General features: G+C 35.9%; 1 protein-coding gene across 7 annotated transcripts in view; it reads right to left on the bottom strand.

Annotated features, from left to right (window-relative positions):
* Positions 1 to 2,427: 2,427 nt before the first annotated feature.
* LOC138715557 (uncharacterized) overlaps positions 2,428 to 22,950 on the bottom strand; it is an 84,274-nt gene continuing 63,751 nt past the window's right edge. For all 7 annotated transcript variants that reach the window (XR_011336450.1, XR_011336448.1, XR_011336449.1 and 4 more), the window contains 2 exons: positions 21,658 to 21,804; positions 2,428 to 3,923 (listed from right to left, as the gene is read on the bottom strand). Coding sequence is in view for 4 of the 7 variants with exons in the window: in XM_069848622.1 (XP_069704723.1) it covers positions 3,773 to 3,923; positions 21,658 to 21,804 (298 nt within the window). In the remaining 3 variants the exon portion in view is untranslated. The remainder of the gene's footprint in view (positions 3,924 to 21,657; positions 21,805 to 22,950) is intronic.

Raw genomic sequence — 22,950 nt, 5'->3', positions numbered from 1 at the left:
AATCTAAATTTAACAGAAGAAATACTGAAATCAGAAGTAAACACTGAAATACTGAAACAATTGTCTTTAGAGACAATTAATATTAGGTACCCTCCACAAAACTGGCTTCATTTATACACCGATGGATCCTTGATCTCCAGAGAACAAGGTGCCGGTGCAGGTGTTACGTGCTGTCTCTTCTCACTTTATAGATCTCTTGGGTATGGAACAACAAGTTTTGATGGAGAAATCATTGCAATAAGTGAAAGTCTCAGGAATCTTCTATGCCACATCAATAAATTTAAAAATGCAGTTATATTGTCAGACTCCAAAGCAGCTATTCTATCAATAGTCTCTAAACACACACCTTCATCTCAAACAGCAGAAATAACTAAAATGCTCTCTCAATTAATATCACTCAATAAAAGAATTGTATTCCAATGGATACCATCCCATTGTGGAATCCTGGGAAACTAGAATGCGGATGCTTTAGCAAAGCACTGCTACTTACAGACCTGTTACTAAATCTACGTATTACTCTGTGAAAAGATTTATTAAATCTACATACTTAGACTTCAACAAACAAAATTTGATAACACAATCTCAAGGGAAAAAATGGAACTCTCTGCATCATAATCCACAGTTAATTCCCGATTTACCACGAAAATCGTCTGTAGCTGCATTTAGATTGGCAACAGGCCATGACTGTTTGGCCAAACACCTGCATAGAATTGGAATATATCAGTCCCCTAACTGCCCTTTGTGCAACTCAAACCAAGAAATGGATTCGTAACACCTCAAAATCTGTGCTTCAGTGGCTGGCCATGATAATACCTTTGAAAAATATTGGAGTGCAAGAAGTCAAATGACTTTATTGTCAAATGCCTGGCATTAGAAAACAACAACAACTATTTACAAATCCATCGGATCATTCAAAACAGCGTTCGATGGAGAAATCAAGCCATTCAAACAGCATTAAACCAACTTCTACTGCATCTTGGAAAATTCTCCAAGACTGTCATCCTGAGTGATTCAAGATCTGCCATAGAATCCATTGAGCTGCTGCATCAGTGGAGATTCATGACTGCTGCGAGACACTGAGGAAACTCAAATTAGCTCCTGTGGATCCCTGGACACTGTCACATTTCTGGCAATGAACAGGCAGATACATTAGGGAAAAAGCTGCCATGCTCACTAGTTGCTTCAAATCAGTATCATACCACTGCTCTAAACTCTACAAATGAAGGAACAATACCTCATGAGTTTAGAATCAAACTGGAAGACTTTTTTACATGGCCAAGACAAGAAGCTCTATCAGTTTGGGTTACTTCAAACGCCCACCTGCATGCTCTGTAATCTGGATGAAGATATGGACAGGGCCCACTTAATGCGATGCCTGGCCCTTCGCAGAACAGAAACTATTGGGAAGCCAGGATTAAGATAATGAATCAGATGGACAATTGATGACTATTTGTTAATGTTCCATGCCATTAGAGAAATAAATAAATATTACCAATTCCTTTCATGATTTACACCCTATCATAAAGTTCACCTCCGAGTCAGCTGTTAACCAATCAATAAACTTTCTAGACCTCGAAACTTTTATAAAACATTTCCGTTTTAATTTTGACACATACTGGAAACCAACCTTCACTAATCATTCTATACACAGCCTTTCTAACCACCCAGAAACTCATAAAATTAGTAAATTTCGTTTCCTCATTGATAGATTATTAACTATTTCACTAAGTAAATCTAATTATAATAAAGAATATAATTATATTATCTGTTTAGCCCAAGATAATGGTTTCCAAAAACATACAGTAGACAGCCTCCTCCAAAAACGTAACAACAACTTACAAAAAACTCAACACACTTTTCTTGAACCAATAACCCCTAAAAACATGGACAAGCATGACCTACTTTGGACCGATTTCTAACCAATTGAACAACTTCTTCAAAAAACACAATATGAATATAGCCTTCTGCACTAATAATAAATTAAATAACGTCATACCTAATAAAAAATTTCATAATAGAGATCGACTTCAAAATAGTGGCATATATATGCTACAATGGAAAAATTGGCCTAGCAAATACATTGGTCAAACTCACAGAAATTACCAACCCAGTTTAATGAAAATGTTTCCGATTTCAAATACAGTAAACGAATATCAAAGTTTGCAACCCATCTGACAGAACAAGGTCATGAATTAACCAATATAAATAATACACTACAGGGCATTCATCCTATGGGTGACAATCCACATATACATATTGCTGAAGAATGTTATATTTCACAAGCATTAAATAATGGTTTATCCCTTCAGAATGAGCAATTCCCAAACATACATAGTCTGCTTTATAATTTAATTTCTCCTTACACACATGACTTCCGATACTCCAATATGCTTCTTCCCCCCCCCCCCCCACCCTTCAATTTGATGTTACTTAGTCCTTTTGTAAGCGCAACGTTCGTCAACATTTGTGGCTGAACTTTATACAAGAACGGATATATTTTCTTTTGCTCCGTCTAGGTAAGTAATTTCTTTATTTAATTGGTTGCCCCCCTTCTTTTCGTGTTTCGTGAATTAACATCATTTGGTTACAAATCATAAATAATTTTCATTTTTAATCCTTTCAATATCGTAAATAAGAATTTGTACATACTTTCAGATTACAAGACCACGCATGTCTCAAGTGTTACTCCAGTCTTACCACACATGAAGCTGCATATTCACCTCTCTTCACTACTCTGCCAATTCGCATCAGCATATCAATCTGACATTTGTAAATGCAGCCTTCATGTTAATCTTGTTATGCAGTCACATTGAATGGTGCTTATGCTATTTATATAGCTTAATCTTATACTCATAAAAGTGGACTGATCATTTAGTTTTTAACAATTCTATTCTTGTACATACAGTTTTTACTGTTTTATGGTACTATTATGAATTTTACTCACTTACTTGTGACTCAATATGTGATATCATAATTCATTATGCATCCGAATCTATTTTATAAAACCCATGGTTTCACCGATTGTTTATAATACTTCGTTCATAAGATTTTGTAGGTTAATTGGGGATCTAATGATGGTTCCTTGAACCGAAAACATTCATCAAAATGTTAAAATAAAACATTTATGTTATTGTAATATTAATAAAACTTTTGGAATTTCTCACAGCTTATCGGACCCAACATGGTCTTTAAATATACTTTCCAACAAAATACCACATAATCTTTAAAAATTCTAGAACATTCGTAATTACTAACTATATTCAAGAAAACAAAGGAAATGCATGAGTTTAGCTTGCAGTAAGTCTGTTGCCATTCACAGATTAATTTCAGTGCACTTTAGTGGCAGCAAAAGAAAAGAAATTTCTTGGGACGAAGTGTTAAAACAAGAAGAACCAAGAAAAACGTACACCCCTTTCCTGTTGCATGGCCATAAAAATATGATTAATTTATAATATGCCTACAGCTCCAAACATTTCTAAGCATGTTGTGCCTATCGGAAAACGAAGGAATTAAATGGAAAATTCGACCACATGTGCTTAATTATCGCCGCATTGAGTGGAACCTAGGGACGGAGCATGAGATTCAGACATTTTTAGCACATAAAGAGAGAGATCGCCAAACAAAATGAAAGATTTAATGATTGGTAACATTAAGGAGTGCACATAATTCACTACTACTGTAACAGCTCAACTTTGAACAAGTGGGGAGGGAAATATAAGAACAGGCTGAGGGCGATCTATCTGAAAAATGGCTTTAGACATACAATTTATAACTACTTACGCATAAAACGACTACAAAGCCCATAAAATATATATCTCGAACATGAACAGCAGCAACTCTTCGTTGTTTCCTCCTCCTCCTCATCTTCTGCTGATGTGGGAGCTGCGGGATAACACACAAGGCCTCGAATGGTCCTGGGTAGCCTGCAAGCAAAATAAACTGCATTCACAGGCTTTCATTGAATGGCATATTAATAGGGTGAGGAGTCATATGCAACTGCATATTTTACTGTCCATTTGCAAGTGATGTAAAATCATTTTAAATAGCTGTAATGCAGAATGTTCAAAATCAATTCTACATATTTTTGCATATTTCAGGTGTTCCTGTACATAAGAGACTGCTGAGCATGTAATGTAGCACATTTTCAGGTATAAAGCCCCAAATTAAGATGTTTTGTAAAACAATAATATTCTGAAATGTTTGTCAGCATATAATATTTTTCTCTTAAATTGTACCCAATGGCGATAAATTCCTTGCATATGCAGTGTGGGTGTGCAAAAACCAAAACCACCACACTATGCTTTTGCTACAAGAAGCATTCCCAAACACCTCTACTTCATCATCATCCATACAAGTTGTAGGCCATTACAATCTCATAATAAAGAGGAATTTTCTCCCCAGCTCTTTTTGGGACGTACCAGAGATCTCTTCCAATGGGACTGATAGTGAAGCATAGCTTTTGGGATTCTAGGGGATCTCATACATTGCAAATGGCTCATCCATTTGTTCTCATATTTCTATATGAAATGGAGTATTGATTCCAGACCAAGAGGACTTAAATATAATAGAGGGGTTCAATCGCCGCTAACTCTTTTAACCGACACTACGAACGCTACCATCGTTTCTTACCAACATTCCAGCACTGAATTCAGATGCCAAGAAATGGACAATGAGCATGCGTGCTTTTGGTTTAAGTTGTCAGTCCTGTTAAGGTAGGAAGGTGAAAGAAAGAACCGAAGGAGAAGGAAGACATCTTGATTTGTCTTGTATCTGTTGTGTACTGTGAAAGATGCCATCGTATGTGAAGTGTGAATATTTGAATTATAGAAATAAGAAGGACAGCCACTCAAATAAGTGTTTCTTCAAAATATCGCGAGATAGTGAACGGTGAGTTTTCATTTACAATAATAGTAATTTTATCACTTAAACAAATTTGATGTACTGTAGATTTTTCTAGTCACGTGCATCATTATAAATTATATAAGATACCGGATACTATTCGTGTGTGTGTGTGTATATGTATATATATATATATCTATATATAATAATAAATTTAGCTTCCCTTATGGAAAGGTTGCCAGATTTGATAAAGCGTATTACATACAATTTGGAAACACACCTAAAAGGTAAAATGATATACATTTGAAACGGTTAGGAAATCGAATATGCAAAATGTCAGAAAAATTTACACCTAAGTAGCGTTTGTGATCATTTACAGTTAAGAAAGGGGGGGAAATATCATCAGAGAGGTTAGAATGATTTGAATGCCATATACCACGAGAAAAATAATAGTACGGATTGATTGGCATTGATATCTAAACCAATTAACAGCCATCGGTTAAGATAACTTGAAATTTCCATTATCACTCCCATACAAATGATTTCTCAATATCTGAACCGATCCTTTGAGGGCACTAATGGCTATTTCCTTCACAATGCTGTGTGTTAGGCCCAAGTTTTTACATGTGTTGGCAAAGAAGGAGGATATGGTACCTCGTGCTCCCACCATCAGACCTATCACATCAATGTGGGACAGGCTATATTTATCTTTATAGAACGGGATTGTTGGTTCATAGATCCGTTTCTTTTCACTGTCCACCTCATGCAGTTGATCTGCATGTGTCTCAAATCTGATGGTGGGATCAAGAATATATGCCGAGTTGTTCTTAATGGCAATGATATCAATTCGCCGAACACTTCCTTGTGTGGCTAGTCCCTGCACCTCTTGATGGACTGTAAACCCTACTTCCTTCAGTGCCTCGGCCAGCATAGAACAGACAGCATGGTGACGGATGTTGCGAAGGGCCTCACTATAGGGGCAGAAGCCAAGGATATGGGGAAGAGTTTCAATCTCGCTGAGACAGCGCCTACAGCGGGTACCATTCCGACTTCTACCCGGTACAGCTCGGACCGGAGCGACATAGCCTATCATTTTAAGGGCGTCTATCCATTCTGAGAGCGTTAGACCTTTGTGATTTCTTATCCAGCTGTTTGCTGGGGGGAACTCTTTGTTAAGAATCACTCCTTTACCCTTTTGTTACAATGTACACCAATTTTCAAATTCTTTGTCTCTTAAAGCGTCTCTAACTTTTCGAGAGTCCACAAAATTTTCACGATTATTTAAAAAAGAATTAGCAGGAGTTAATTTAAGGCTCTTTAAACATGTTTTACTCTCCTCAATAAGGTCCCTAGTGGAAGTAATGTAAGGATCATTAGTTTTGTGTAATACCCTTAAGCCGTTAATGTGTTGTAGCATGGATTCCCAGCATACCTTAAAAAGACCAAGACCTTTATATTTACGATGTGTATATATCATAGAATCGGGTGTGTCAGCTGGTAGTTGCAAAATTTCTTTCAGAGTGCTTTTAATAATTTTATCAGCATTATCTAAAAAAGTATTGGGTATTGTTTTCAAGGGTATTGTCAGAAATGTGTAGATTAATGATGGGCAAATTGAGGAATTTAATATACAAAACTTTTGATCAGGATGTAATAAAGGAGACGAAATTAGCAAATCTAATCTAGTTTTCAGGTCGTTTAAAACGGTTTGGGAATCGAATATACAAACATCAGAAAAATTAACACCTAAGTAGCGTACATGCTCATTTGCAGTTAAGCATGTGATAGTAGTGTCATCAGAAATGTTTAGTTGATTTGGATGCAATTTACCGCGAGAAATATTAATAGCTACAGATTTATTTACATTTATATCTAAACCGTTTGAGAATAAGGTGCTTAGGAAAATATTTGGGGCTAAGCGGGATGAAGTTACAGGAGAATGGAGAAAGTTACACAACACAGAACTGCACGCATTGTATTCTTCACCTGACATAATTAGGAACATTAAATCCAGACGTTTGAGATGGGCAGGGCATGTAGCACGTATGGGCGAATCCAGATGTGCATATAGAGTGTTAGTTGGGAGATCAGAGGGAAAAAGACCTTTAGGGAGGCCGACACGTAGATGGGAGGATAATATTAAAATGGATTTGAGGGAGGTGGGGTATGATGATAGAGACTGGATTAATCTTGCACAGGATAGGGACCGCTGGCGGGCTTATGTGAGGGCGGCAATGAACCTTCGGGTTCCCTAAAAGCCATTTGTAAGTAAGTTATATCTAAACCAATAGCTTTGAAACGATCAACAGCATCCTTGTGAGTTCTAAAGCAGAGTTTTTGTTTTTAGCTATGATAACAGTATCATCTGCAAAACCAAGTACAGTAATAGGTTTTAAACCTGAAACAAGATTGAAACCTTATTTGGCAGCGATCGAGTCTTCTGACATTTCATTAAGGATGTGATCAGTACATAGATTGTATAATGCGGGTGAAAGGGGCAATCCTTGCATAACTCCTTTTCGCAAACCAATGGGATTAGTTTTTTTATGATTGTTTTCTACTCTAGTGGAATTATTTAGTTGAAGTTTCAAAATTAACGTTTTCAACAAGCTTGGAATAACCAAGCTATCTAATGTGTTTGATAGGTACAAATGCCCGATATTATCGAATGCCTTACTAACGTCAAGGAAAACGAGAGTTGCATCACATTTTTTAGATTTTGCGGACATTGAAGTGGACCTGAGAAGGGATGTATTAACTATTGTTCCTGGAGAATGTGTAAATCCCCTCTGATGAGGATTGAATTTTATGTATTCCCGAAGGCATTTATCGAGGACACATTCAATTACCCTACGTAACACGGAACAAATAGTAATTGGTCTCCAGTTTTTAAAGTCATTTTCGTCACCAGAGTTATAAAGGAGAACACTTCTTGCGGTCTGGAAGCATGGAGGTACGTGCCCAATATGGAGCATTCTTGTAGCTATGGAGGAGATGATTTCTGCAGCAGTATCATCCTTCAGAACTCTCATCAGGACGTGGTCTGGGCCAGAAGCGGTGTCCACCACGATTCGAGATATTGAAAGCGCAACTTCTGACTTGGTGATAGATTTCTGGAATGTTTCATCTAATTCGAGTATTTCTGCTTCGGTGTAATGGGATGGATATTCTGATCGAATATTGTTATTTGGTTAAGAAAAATTTGAACTGTAAAGTTGTTGCATCTCACTGACATCTAATTTGCACGTTGGTTTATTTTGACTCAGTACTGTTCTTATTGCTTTCCGCCGTTGATTGAAGTAATCAAATTGTGTTTTCTCATAAAGAAATCTGTTTTTTCTTTTCTGTCGGTCTCGTTTTGTGGCTCTTTCTGGGTTAGTGGATCTGCTGTAAGTCCTCTGGTTATTTAAATTTTTCTTTAGTTTTCTTGCTTCGTAATATTTCCTGGTTGGATGTTTGGGTCCAGGTAGATAATCAATTGCTTCGGATAAGAAAATCAGGAATTGCTGTGTCACATCATCAAACACATTGTCGGATAACTGTGCGCTAAATTTATCATTCCAAGTAGAAAGATTTTGTTTGTAGAAGGATAAAGGACTTGTATTAGCAGTAGAGTGGTTTTCAGAATTATTAGTTAAATTATTGGAATTGTTCTTCCACACGGTGGTTGAACATCGGGGTTGTTTACGAATGAGACGTTCTCGATGAATATCTGGGTGGGATTTACTAATATGTATGTTGAATTTAAGAAACATTTTTCACAATAATCACACTGAATTTGATTAGAACTCTGCGTTGTGTTACAAGTATCTAAAGAAATATTATTTATGTCGGTTGACTCTTCTCCTGTTGCAGCCTCCATGTAGTAAGAAATATAAAAGATTTGCTTATACTTGACCAAGTAAGGGTCTATAAATTAATAATAATATATGGTATTTGTAAAGTCTCATATATCGCAATAGTCTCACCTACAGTATATTCCAAAACTTATATCAGACACAGCACAGAACTATAAAACTTTCATATCACGATATGCAAAACCAATAAAACCTGGACGTTGTTGATAAAATGTCTATAGCAACACACAACATTGCAGGAAACAAGGCGAAAAAGTCGCTATTTTCCAAAAGTCATTCAATAAATCATTATGCGAATACCACTTTGTTTAAAAAAGAATAATTACTATGTATATCTTACATAAAATAAGTCGAAACACCTTAAATGACACTAATAAGTTCACATAAATAACGTCAAACTGTTCTGTTTCTCCGATCTCATTCCATGGCCATTCCATAATACATATATGTATTATATTTAATTTCTGTATTATGTATTCATCTAAATTAACAATACCACGTGGTGGATATTTTTCAAGAGAAGGATCTATTGCAGTTATTCTTTGTACTGAAACTCCGGTACCCTACTGCACACGACACCGATGTTTGATTTATCTGGTTTGCTACAATTTTAGAAGTTATTTTCAGTGATTTAAGTAACTTTATTCTGTCATGTGTGATGAGGCAAAGTACCGAATGATAATCACAGGAACGCTTGTTTGTATCTCTTTATAAAATCACTCAGATAAAGCAGAAAATCGAAGGGATCAGATGCACTGAGACATGGTAGTTTATACTTAAACCATTTTACTACAAATTTTCAACATATAAAAAGGCTAACCAAAAAAGTATTACAAATGGAGGAATTATTTATATTTTACCTTTAAGGTCACTGGAGCAATTTCTTTTCATTTTCTAGCATATCCCAGTGATTTTACAAGGTACCACGAAATAGTGTTCCTGTGCTCATCATTTATATTTATATTATATTATATTATATTGTATTATAGATACATTATATTATTTATATTTATCCTATTATTTTTATTTCCCTTTCTTATTTCAGATACAAGGGATGGCTAGAAGCAATGGGCAGAGAAGACCTAAAGGTGAATCTGCCCAAGAAATTGCATAACAGCTTTCGGTGTGTGCGGACCATTTTGAAGATAAGTACTTCACAAGTACCCTCTGCACACATTTGAATAGAGAAGCCATACCTTGCAAAGTTCAGGCTATCTCCATCGATCAAGGTAACCATATACTTCTTAGGTATCATCAGCTTACTTCTAAAACCAAGTCAAAATTTATTATTTTTTAAAATGCGTCTCCTGATAACACCTCATTAGTATGAAAATGCTTCTACTTTTTGTATACAACAAATGCATAACAATTGTTAGCTGGGTATAAAAATAAAAAGTTCTTATGTGCAATTTTCTGAAATGCAGTTACAAGATTTTTTAAAATAAGCCGATGATATGCAATTTCAATGCTTCAGAACTACACACATACAGTATATTCTGTCAAAATTGAAGATTATGTAATTGTTATTTATAGGAAAAGATAAGTAGCCTGTATTGGGCTTAGTAGACCCCATAACTGCACCCTCTATTCGTGGTGTTATAGGCCTGCTTACTCTTACTGTTAGTTTATAATTATATATTTTCTGTTGTTTCGTTTTATACAGATTCTGCGGGACCTAACACCAAAGAGGAGAAAGATTCGCATCTTTGAGTACAATTGCATCGTTCGAGAGGAAGAGTTCTCAAGACTACGCAGAAAGAACCGAAGATACACACTGCCCTTGCATGTATAAAGAGTAAGGTTCCTGGGCCATTATATCAACCAGTAAGAAATTGTATCTCTTCAGATGCACGGTGTGTACAGAGGAATTGGTGGTCACTAGAAATGAAAACAAAGGCTCTTAACATTTATTTACAGAGCCCAAGTTCCTATAGGATGATTAAGAAGTTATTAAATTTCCCTTCAAAGCCTCCATTGCTTAGAGTATTGCAAAAGTAATAATAATAATAATAATAATAATAATAATAATAATTTATGTATTTATTTAATCTGGCAGAGCTAAGGCCAGTAGGCCTTCTCTTCCGCCCAGCCAGACTCTAATTCTAATTGAATACAATTGCTTACATAGTTATTACATTAATATCTAGACCATAAAACAACATGAAAGTAAATAATTAAAGTTGGATAAGTAATGTTAGTGTGACAATAATAAACATTGGTAAGAAATAGTTATAATAATAATAATAATAATAATAATAATAATAATAATAATAATAATAATAATAATAATAATAATAGTAATAGCAATAATAATAATAATAATAATAATAATAATAATAATAATAATGAGATAATTTAGATATTTAATTGTGATATATATATATATATATATATATATATATATATATATATATAACCATTAAACATTGAGAAACCTGAAACAGCTATTATTGTTAAAAGATTTGTTAGAAAAATATTTTGTTAGCGTATTCTTAAATTGGTTTAATGTCTGACAGTCCCTGACATTACTCGGTAGGGAATTCCAAAGCTGAGGAACAGCCACAGTGAAAGAAGACGAATATGAGGATGTTCCGTGGGAGGAAATGGATAACATTGAGGAGTGTTGTGATCATGTGTCTAAGTTATGATGGGTGGATAAATTCTGAAAACGAGGCGCAAGATAGACAGGAGTGGAGAAATGCAATATGTGAAAGACAAGGGAAAGACAGTGGATTTTCCTACGATCTTCTAGACGGAGCCAGGACAACATTTCGAGGGATGGTGTTATGTGATCAGCCTGGCGAATATTGCAGACGAAACGGACGCACATATTATGAACATGTTGTAGTCTCTGCGCCGATGTAACGCTTAGGTCAGTAAACAGAATATCACGGTAATCGAAGTGGGGCATCACGAGTGTTTGCATTAATATTTTTTTCATGGAAAAGGGTAGAAAATTCTTCAATCGCCTAAACGAGTGTATTAATGAGAATACTTTTTTGCAGGTTTCTGAAACTTGAATGTTCCAATTTAAACTTTTATCCACATAAACACCTGGATTCTTTACTGATTCACTGAACGGAATTTCGGTGCCGTATATTTTAATCGGGGACAAATTTGGTATGGTAATAGTGCTTAACAAACGTGAATGGCCCACATTGATTGACTATGATTTTTCTGGATTTAGTTTAAGTCGTAATTTCCGTGTCCATGTCCAGATTGAGTCCAGATCGTCATTAATTTTAGTTACCACTGATGATGGTTTTAGTGATAAACTATTTGACATACTAAGGAATGCCTGTAGTAAGATAACTGAGACTGACAAACTGTGTTGCCTTATGTGGGATGAAATGTCTTTAAAAGCAAACTTGTGCTACAATAGTAATTAAGACATCGTAGATGGCTTTGAGAGGTATTCTGGCAATTATTCATCAGATAGAATTGCCAACCAAGGTCTTGTGTTTATGGTTAGAGATATTTGAAGTAATTACAAACAAGTTCTGGGCTATTTCTTAGCACATTCAAGCACCCCTAGCAATACATGAGTTGAACTCATTGTCAAAGCAATAGAGAAGCTGAGAAGCATTGGTTTAAAAGTAGTAGCTACTGTTTGTGATCAGGGCTCTAACAATCAAAAGGCGTATCATTTATTGGAAGTTACTACAGATCAGCCCTCCTTTACAATAAATGACAGGAAAATTGTACCATTTTTTGACAGTCCACACTTGATTAAAAGTACACGAAACATGTTCAAAAAGTATTCTGCTAAGTTTTACGATAATTACACTGCAAAATGGGAGCACATTGTGCAGTTATATAACTCAGATAAAGATAATGAGTTTCGTGCGACTAAACTAACTGATAAAGATGTTTATGTGTCTGGTTTCAGAGTTACGAGGGTGCACACAGCAGCAAGAGTTTTAAGTCATTTGTTTGCTGCAGCCATTCTCACGATGTCATCTTTTGGGTTGCTTGAAGGAGGAGTACACACTGGAAAATTCGTAGGTTATGTGGATAAAGCTTTTGATTCATTAAATGGCAGAGTGATGACGGACATTATGAAGCCATTATGTGGTGCAGTGAAGGAAGGTACCAGCCGCCATGGAGTCTGGGAGGAAATGGCGAGTTTTTTTCAGTCTGTCCAATTTATAAATACTGAAGGAAAGACAATACATGCACCATCCACATATGGTTGGGTACAACATTTTTATGCTGCAAAATTGTTGTGGGAGGTTGCTAAGAAAGAGGGCATGCACTCACTTTTGATGGGGAGGATAAACCAAAATTGTTTGGAAAATACATTTTGTATAATCAGAAGGAAAGGTGGTAATAGAGACAACCCTTCGTGTAACGACTTTTGTTATGCTTTCCGAGCAGTTGCTGCCCAGAATATGCTAATATGTAGTGACAAGGGAAATTGTGAAATTGACTATGATGTTGTCCTAGCATCTATAGGGTCAACAGGTACTAGTTGTGAGATGGTGGTTAACCCACCAAACTCTGAGGTGAATCAGTTCATTGCACGCAGTTGTAATTTCTCTGATCTGAGTAATGATCTTGTTAACAGGAATGCTATGTTTTATGTTGCTGGTTATCTTGCCAAAAAGCTCTGTTCTGCAAAACAGTGCTGTAATTACTGTTGCACAGCTGTTCTTGACTCTGAAAAAGTCCTCCCAGCTGGTATAACATTTCCTATTTTTAAGGAATATGAAAAAGTTACGAATGGTCTCCAATATCCTTCAGCGAATTTACTTAAATGTGTTGAAGATATGACACATAAGTTTGATAATAACTTCAAAAACCTGATTTCTATGTCTGATGTAGTACAGAGATTTACTAGCCTCATTCAGGATGAAGTTTGTTTTGATTTCCTTGCACCTAATTGTAATTCTGATTGTAAAAGATATTTGGTTTCGTTGTTCACAAGAGTGCTGATTCATGCAAGATTACGGCGAATGAATGAAAATCTGTCAAGTGATGATTACAGAAAGGAAGGAAAGAAAATGAAAAAAGTCCTGCATCAATAAAATGGAGTTTTATGTAATATAATTTCAGATTATATTACATTTATGCTATTTAATGTTAGCAATTTATTGGTGCAAGATGAATTTTGTTTTTTTGTTTTTTTTTTTTTTTTTTTGATATTATCAGAAGACATATTTTCATTCAGTTTTCTGAGTCTTGCATTGATTTAACATTATAGTGAGAAAAAAAAATAATTTTTGCATTCGAAGTTACAGTGTGAAAGAAAATCAAAATTAACACTATCATGAATAAAGCTCATTAAATTGCTTTATTATATCATTGTCTGACAGCAGATTTTCTAAGCTGTTATGAAACATTTTGGTCATCAGTGTTACACATTCTAATAAATGCGTTGAGGGCAACTGAGGATCTTCATTTACTTTTTCATATTCTTTGAACATGAATGTTATGCCCTCTTGTAAGTATTTTTCATTGTCTGAAAGAGCTGCACGACAATAAACACACTGTTTAGCATCACATGCCTTCTTACCAATATAACCAGGAATATATTATAATGCATTTGCATTCACGATCTCATTATCAACATCGGAGAAATTAAAAGATTCCCTCACCAGCTATTAATAATACCAGCTTTCACAATTTCATTTGTTACTAGAACATAACATTATTTTAAGCAGCAATGCCCGATTACTGTACTGAATATCATTGCAGGAAGAGTTATCTGGCTTGTTCTACCATCCTTATTTCTAATTATGCAAAAGTAAATCTCTAAATAATCTTGATTAATACTCCAAATTTAGAGCGAGTGCATATCAGTGTAAATTTTTAACAACTTCCCATAGTAATTTTGCTCCATTTAAGTCATAAATTCAACGAGATGTGGATGGCACATGCACAGTTTGTCACTATTTATAAAATTGACACTACTAAAAATTCAACATTTCATTCCAGGTGAATACATGCATAGACTTTTCTTCCACAGCCGCACATACTGTCTTCCTATTCTCGAAAACTGTACTTCCATTCAGTGAATCAAATGTCTTGTCCATGTTGCCTACAAATTCTGCTCTATGTGTTGCATCTCCTGCATGTACTGCCAGTCTTGGCTAGCAGGAAATGTCTGCAGCTACTGCATGGCTTAATGTCCGTGTTTCCATTTTCCTATATTGGTCTTGAACTATTGCATTATACTTTTTCGACATATTTCGTGTACATTTTAAGAGATGGTTTGTGTAAAAAAATTAAACAATTCTTATCTGACCATTTGCTGAATAGAATGGTTGATCTGGCTTTACCCCAAGCAAGATGTAAGCTTTTTGATTATTAAGCCTATGCTCATATACAGTTGCTATTACCTTAAGGCCAACATTCTGTAATGTCTGAATTGCATTGAAAATGAAGTCTACTAGATATGTATCAGGAGTACCGGAATTTGTTAAAAACTAATTCTGTACCTGCTTGTAATTATGACAAAGACCAGTTGCCGTAAACACACACAAGCACCTGATTTGCAGTTTTACCTGATAATGAGTGTTTCCAAACCCATCAACAGTATCCTCATTATTATTGCTACAAGTTAAACTGATATTTAGTGGCATTTCATTGCATATGTGACAGCACGGCTCACCTGGCAGTCATTTTGTCACAAGCATATTTTAGCTCATATAATATTTTCTCACAAAATCAGCATCATTTGTATATTTAGCAAACTTATGTAGAAGTATGGCTTCAGAAGGAAATTTCAATGACTTTCTGAAAATTCTGTTGCACTTGGACTTTGTAAGTAAATATTAAGGGTTTTACATTTCAATTCTGATGAGCAGTGACATCCCTGAGCAAATTGTGAACAAGAGCTGTACAATTTCTTTATTGGTTCATGTAATTGCTTAGGCACAACTTGCCTCATTGTGCACAGGGCTTGTTCTGTCTTCAGTTCTTCTCGTACCTTGTTTTCCCTTTCCATACTCTAGCGGTACAGTTGGATGCGAAGACTTCGAATTTTCCTCCTTTTTGGTGTTACTGTCTTTCCAGAAGAGAACGGGAGTGAATGTTGTTCAACTATTTCTGTCTGCATTCTAAGTGGAGAAACTTCTGGGGCAATGTCAAGCTTCTTCATCTAGGTGTTCCTCTTAGCACTGATGGTGTATCAGAATAAAAATTTCATTACGAAGATTTGAAGAGCTGTGTGCCTTTTGGACTTTACATGTGCTTGTGAAACTGGATGCAGAAAGTGATCCTGGTAATACGCTATTGTGTAATACACATTGTGGCCAGGGTTGTATATAAAACACAGGAGCTATCTTCTCGACACACTAAACAAAGCTTGTGAAAGGTACTGCATATATCATATTTAACATTTCATATAATTTAAACACAATGACAGTTACACTAGCCTTCTATGTTATCACAAGGCAAAACACACACACATTGTAACTGCTTATTTGCAACATCAATATATATTTGTATAAGACTTTAAGAATACAGCATTGCAGACTTCGATTTCTACTGAGGATGATAACACAATAACTCTAATAATATATCTAGAAATTGAAGAAAATTAAATAAACTGCCTTTACATTTTTTATGAAATAATCTCCGATTTCCAATAGACAAGTATACATATGATTTTTTTATACAACACTTCCCTGTGATGTTGTTAATTGTAATTATTATTGCACTAATAGGATCATGAAATCTTTCTGTATTGCAATAAGACTGTAGAAGTTAATTGTAACAAAATATAATATTGTATGTTTATGAAAAAAATATTGTTACCTAAATAAATTTAATGCATTCTAACCACGACAGATTTGGTAGGTCATGTCTAATTCATTTCATATTTCACAATCCTTTTCCTTCCTTCACTTCCTGGCATATCACGATCAGAAAATGCTGATGGTGTTGGCTTGAGATCTTCATTCCAACAACAAAAAATCAAAATATTAATAGGGATGGTTATATTTCAAACATTGATATAAATATTAATATAACAGAGAGGTGCAGAGTATTTATAAGTAATAAATTGTAAATAATAATAGGCTATACAGGGCAGGTGAAGAGAAGTCTTTTGAAATTCCCGCAATTTTTTGCTTGCTTGTGGCGCTCCTCTGGTAGTTGAGAGAAGCTTCTTGACAGATTACACTTAATCCGGCTTATGAACTCCTCTCATATATCAAGCCCTCTTGTTTGGCGACTGCTCTGTTGCAGGCTTCATTCCACCAAGGTGGTTTGGGAGGAGTTTTATTTCTAGCAGATTGTTTAGAGAGAGGACATTTCCGGCATTCTTCTATTAACAAGTTATGTATGTCGTCAAAATCCTTTATTGTATCCTGAAAACTCTGTAATTTAGATATTATCTCATCCACCCTGTTACTATTAATATGTCTGGGTTGTGCTGGATTAGGTTGATTGAGGAAAATGGCTTGGTTTAAGTATAAATCTATATCAAGCGGATAGTGACCACTATTCATAGTATCCAAAATTTTATTAATATTAATATGCTGTAGTAAGTCTTCGGATGACCAAATTAAGTCTGGCTGAGAATCATCCTGACCCCATCTTCCTTTTCTAGTTAAAATATGTTCAGATGCAAGTTGCCAATCATGTAATATAGCAAATTCTATGAGAGGATGATGGATTTGCTGCCATCGTCTATGCATATGAAAGTTGGCTATATTAAAATCGCCACATATTAGTATTGAAAGAGTAGAAACGTTTGTTAAAATATGATTCCATTGGTGTAATGATATATTCTCCCTGGGTTTTCAGTATACACCCATGATACTTATATTGTTGACTGTGATAGAGATGATTTGTATTTTATTATTAATATTAAACATTTCATATTTCTTAGTAAGGTGAACAGACTTGTGGATATACATTGCGACACCACCTCCAATATGTTCCTGGTTGGCGGAGATTAAATGGTAGGATTTAATGTTCTGTTGTCGATAATTTTGAAACCAAGTCTCTGTAATAATGATTATATGATAAAATTTTTTGGATACCAAGTATGATATGTCATGAATCTTGTTGTTTAGACTTCTGGCATTCCAATATAGGATTTGGAGTCTATCCATGCAAAAGTAGTTTTCAAATCTTCCAACTAGGGTCTGATATAGTCAGGTGCTTCCTGTATAATGTTATTAATAAAGGCAATGAATGGAGTTTTATTTAGCTTAGTAGAGACTCGTTTTTGAGATTGAACCTCTTTTTGAGTAGTTGACAATTCCTGTGAATTGTGTTCTATCTCTTCGCTGTGGTATGCAGTTGTCCTAGAATTAGATTGAGAAGGCTTAGGTGATGTGGGATTAGTCACATAGGGGTCAGGAGAGGTAAATATGAGACACAGAGAAAGTGGGGTAAAACAAGTTTATTATGCGTATATTTTAGTAGACAAAAATATATATTTAATTTACAACACTCTTCAGTAAGTATAGAAACATCCTTTACAAGATAAAGAATGTAAAAAAATATTTAATGAATTTGGGGGGCTAGGGGGAAATGCATGCATACTAATTTTCGTAGAACAAATTCAAATTTTCCCTCCAAACTTTCCTAGTTATTTTGTATCTACACGGTTGGGTGAGCTGTTACCAGGCTTTACAGCAGTCATAGTGCTTTCTGGTTAGTTTGCTGCAGAGTTGATAGAGAAATGGTGTTGTTTGAAGATCTGAAATTCAGTTTCAAAAGAAAATATTGAAGAGGGGGAAAAAGAAGACAGTCAGGTAAGAGCATGTGCAATTATTCGCAGTGATATTGTTATTGGTGCTTTTGGAACCATTGCTATTTTGGCTGCATCATTTGTTGCAGGTTGACTAGCATTGTGTACTGCCTAGGTCTAACCTATAAAAATGCCTAGGTCTTATGCGAAAAAGAATAAAATCAATGAAGATGATGCACAGAGTGCTGTGGGAGAGTGGAAAGAAAAGAAAGATTCACTGAGAAACATTGCAAAAAAGTACAATTTAGATAAATCATTATTAAGTAGGCGTATTTCTGGACAGATGTTGCAGAAACGTGGAAGAAAGACAGCAATAAGTTTAGAGGCTGAAGGAAAGCTGGCTTCGCATTTAAGGGATATGGCTCAGTGGGGATTTGCTTTAACCACTAAGGAAATAAAAAATGTAGTAGCCGACTATGTTTCCCAAAATAACATCAGTACACCCTTTAATAGCAACACAGGAAGGCCAGGAAAGGATTGGATGACAAATTTCTTACGAAGACATAACCTAAGCATTAGAAATTTGGAGAAATTATAGATGAACAGAAGAACAACCACTGCCGATCCATTTATCATATATTAATTTTATGATAGATTAGAAGAAGTCACTGCTTCATTAGGCATTGGGGGTAAGCCATCTCATATTTATAATTTGGATGAGACTTACATTTGCAGTAATCCTGTAAGATTGAAATGTGTTGCTGGTAAAGGTCAGAAGGCACATCAGAATGTACAAGGATCCGGCAAAGACAACACTAGCATTCTTGCTTGTTGTTCAGCAGATGGAAAAGTGCTTCCTCCATTAATAATTTTTACTGGTCAGCACTTGTGGACAACTAGGAAAGGAAAACATGACATAAAAGGAACTTTTTATGCAAGTTTTGACAAAGGGTATATGACTTCAGTCATTTTTCAAGATTGGTTTATAAAATTATGTAGTCTGGTTAAAGAAAGGCCTTTGCTATTAATATTTGATGGATATCTATCACATTTGGACCTGACAACTCTAGAAAAAGCTAGAGAGCAACATATTACCATATTAAAGCTTCCTCCACACACAACAGAAACCCTTCAGCCACTGGACAAAGCATGCTTCAAACCTCTGAAGGATATGTGGAATGAAAGACTACAAGAGTGGCAGCGCCTTAATATGAGGAAAACATCTCGATCTGAAATGGTGGATTTGTTGTGTGGAATATGGGAGGAAAGCATTTCACAAAAAACTATCCCAAAGTGGATTGCCTCGCTATAACTCACTACAAAAATATAAGTTCAAGGAGGCCTACTTAGCACAGCGTAATACACAAATACACTATTACGTTACCCCACAAATTAAATAAACACAACAAAAGCAGGAAATACACCCATTTTCAGAACCACATGACAAGCAGACGTGTTCTTTACTCAGAGAGAAAAATTAAAGTTTTCTGGAAATGTAGTAGTGTAGCGCAGAGTCTTTCTCTCTATCTTTTAACACCATTTTCTCCATTAACTAATGGTCAGAAAACGCACAGAAAAAGTGTTATGCCCTCTCACTGTGAGAGTGTCACATAATAACATTAAAGAACTTATGGTATTATATTATGATATGTTAGGAAGGCAAATCTCGTTGCTCGCAATCACAAGCTTTGTAATGAACTGATGAGAACGCCGCTAACTCTGTCATAAGAGTAGCCAGTATCAACACTCAGCAATCCCCATTCAGACTTAAATTCAAAGAAAATACCGCCAGTCATTGTATCAGCCGGACGCTTGGGAGTTCAGTTTAATTTCAAACGGTAAAGGGTGCAGTTGTTTTGTACCTAGGTGATTTATATTTTAATATTCATTATAATGAGTGAAAGTCGGAAAAATCTCAGTGGTTCTCAATACTAGAAACACCTCTTATTGAGGTTCTGGCTGATACGTAAATCTATTACCAGACAGTACATCTCATTTGACGATATGTGTCAGAGGATGAACTGCATCTAAAATCTCATTAGTGTAATATGTAGCTAGTTAGCGTTGTATGCAATGGAGGGGGAAAGGAACTGGTCACCCTACCCCATTATCTCCTGGCCTAGTTGCCTTATGAGTGATGCCTTGATGGTGTCACTTGTGGGTTCCAGACCTGTCTTCGGACAGTTGACTAAACAACAATACCGGAAACTCGAGAAAGACAAGGCAATAAAAAGAGAGGAAATGGTGAGAAAAAGTGCAAAAATATGTGTTATTTAAAAGACAAACATAGCCAGCTTGTTCCAGTTCGAGTCCAGGTACATCAGAGTGTAATAATGTGGTGAACAGCAGTTACCGAAAATAGTGCAGCGTGTGGTTCATTTTAGTCAGGCGTTTCTGATATTAGAAACAGTAATAATGACGCAGAATCAATTATTTCATTTGATCCAAATGACGCATATAGGGCGAAATAAGGGGCAGAAATATTTTTCTCTGCCTAGAGGCGTCAAGTAGCTAGATTCGACCCTGCATGTTAACACACCGGATGATGCAAGAAACATGATGCATGGCACATGGAGCGTGACACATAACGCCATGTTATTTGATCTAATGAGTCATTCAGTGTGGAGTCATCAGATGGAGATCTTCTGCTATTGTCAATAATAAGAATGCGAAGATAAAGGCATAGGTTTCGGATTCATTGGTTCAAAACGTTGAAAATCATGGTGCTTGTAGTGTTTTATTGGTGGAGTTAGAACAGCATCCAGACAAATTCACAGAATATTACAGAATGTCCAAAGAATCATTTGAAGATACAGCAAACTGTGAATATTCCTAATAGATGGAAAACATGTATGAGTATTACACAAGCACATGGACTTTTCACTCTGATTTCTGTTGAAGACTTGGGTAGAAATAGTGTTGGTGCTAGGGTTGCCAACTATTTTTGAAGAAAATATGGGAGACTAAGTGGTCTACAATATTTCACATAAAAAATTGATAAATTATTAAATTCAGTTAGCGGCACTAAAAACAATTTTATTCTACATTTTGGCAGTTAGGCTTAAATTAAAGTATTTTGAGATATTTTACCTAGCGTAATAGTTTCAAACAAATTGTAAAAATTTCCTACATGAGTAATTGAAGTTGACTGTGATTTGCAGTTCTGATTTGATTAAAGTGTCGCGCTCCTTTTTCGAACATCTGAGGATTGCGAGACTTCATATGTGAGTATAGGTATATATCAATGTTAACAAGCTTGTTAAAATTGGCCATAAAGTCATTTAAATATGTGCTCCTGCATATATGACTTACCGGTATATGTCTAAATTGCAGGTAGTAGGCCATTGATGATATAATGAGGAGAGTTCGGCTGGCACCGTGCATCGTGTCCCGGCATAGCTCAGTTGGAAAGAGCGCTCAGCACGCAGAGTTGAGACGTCCTGGGTTCGATTCCCGGTGCTGGAACGAATTTTTCTCAAAATTAATAGGTATCTACATGTTGACTACCAACAAAAAATAGTTGTCTTGATTATTCAATGTGGATGCGAGACCATATATACGAATGTATGTATATATCTGTTTACTTAATGTTCATAACAGAAAACACTCTTTGTATAAGCTTAGCTGCACATTCCAGGGCATCTCTGGAACAAGAGAATCCATCATATAAATCACCTTCAACCACGTAAAAATTAAATGTTTCAATTAATTTTTACATTATGCAAAACTAAGGTAGGAAAAAGTTTGAAGAGAAGAGAAATGCGGAAGTCGGGAGACTGTTAAAAATTGGATGGTGCCGTATGTTCAAAAATGGGCGAACCAATGTCCATGATGAAGAGAGAACCTCGACCGAGTATCGTGAATGCAGATCTGATTTGTTTGGTTGACAAAAAGGTTAGAGTAAACCGCAGGTTTACCATGTCAGAGCTTAGTGAGGATTTTCCACAGATTAGTCGTACTCTTGTGTACAAAGTGATTACCGAAGATTTGGGCTACTGGAAACTTTCTGCCAGATGGGTTCCTAAACTCCTTTCTGAGGAACAAAAGGCTCAGCCGATGGGAGCAGCACTGTCCTTTCTTGAGCATTACGAAAGAGAAGGTGATGCTTTTCTCGATCAGATTATGAAAGGAGATGAGACTTGGGTGCGGTATGTGAATGCAGAAACAAAGCTTCAATCAATGCAGTGGGGCCATACTCACTCCCTGAAAAATTCCACAAAGTGTCGTCAAACACTTTCCACGAGGAAACTTGTGGCAACTGTCTTCTGGGACAGAAAAGGAATTTTGCTAATGAAGTTCTTGGAGAGGAATGCCACAATTAACGCTGAGCGTTACTGTAACACACTAACAAACTTGAAAAGCGCAATTTAAAACAAACGTCACAACAAATGTTGAGCTCTGGGGTGATTTTCCTGTATGACAACACCCGGCCGTATACAGCGCGTCATACTGTGACCAAACTCCGATGGGAAGTATTGGATCGCCCTCCCTATAGCCCACATTTGGTACCTAGCGATTACCATCTCTTCATGCACATGAAGACGTGGCTTGGCTCGAAGTGCTTTGACAATGACGAAGAGTTGAGAATCAGCGTCGTAGGTTGGC

The sequence above is a fragment of the Periplaneta americana genome, chromosome 15 (assembly GCF_040183065.1).
Source record: "Periplaneta americana isolate PAMFEO1 chromosome 15, P.americana_PAMFEO1_priV1, whole genome shotgun sequence".
NCBI classification, from domain to species: Eukaryota; Metazoa; Arthropoda; class Insecta; order Blattodea; family Blattidae; genus Periplaneta; species Periplaneta americana.
The sequence above is the reverse complement of the archived record's forward strand: the minus strand, read 5'-3'. Positions and strand labels throughout refer to the sequence as shown.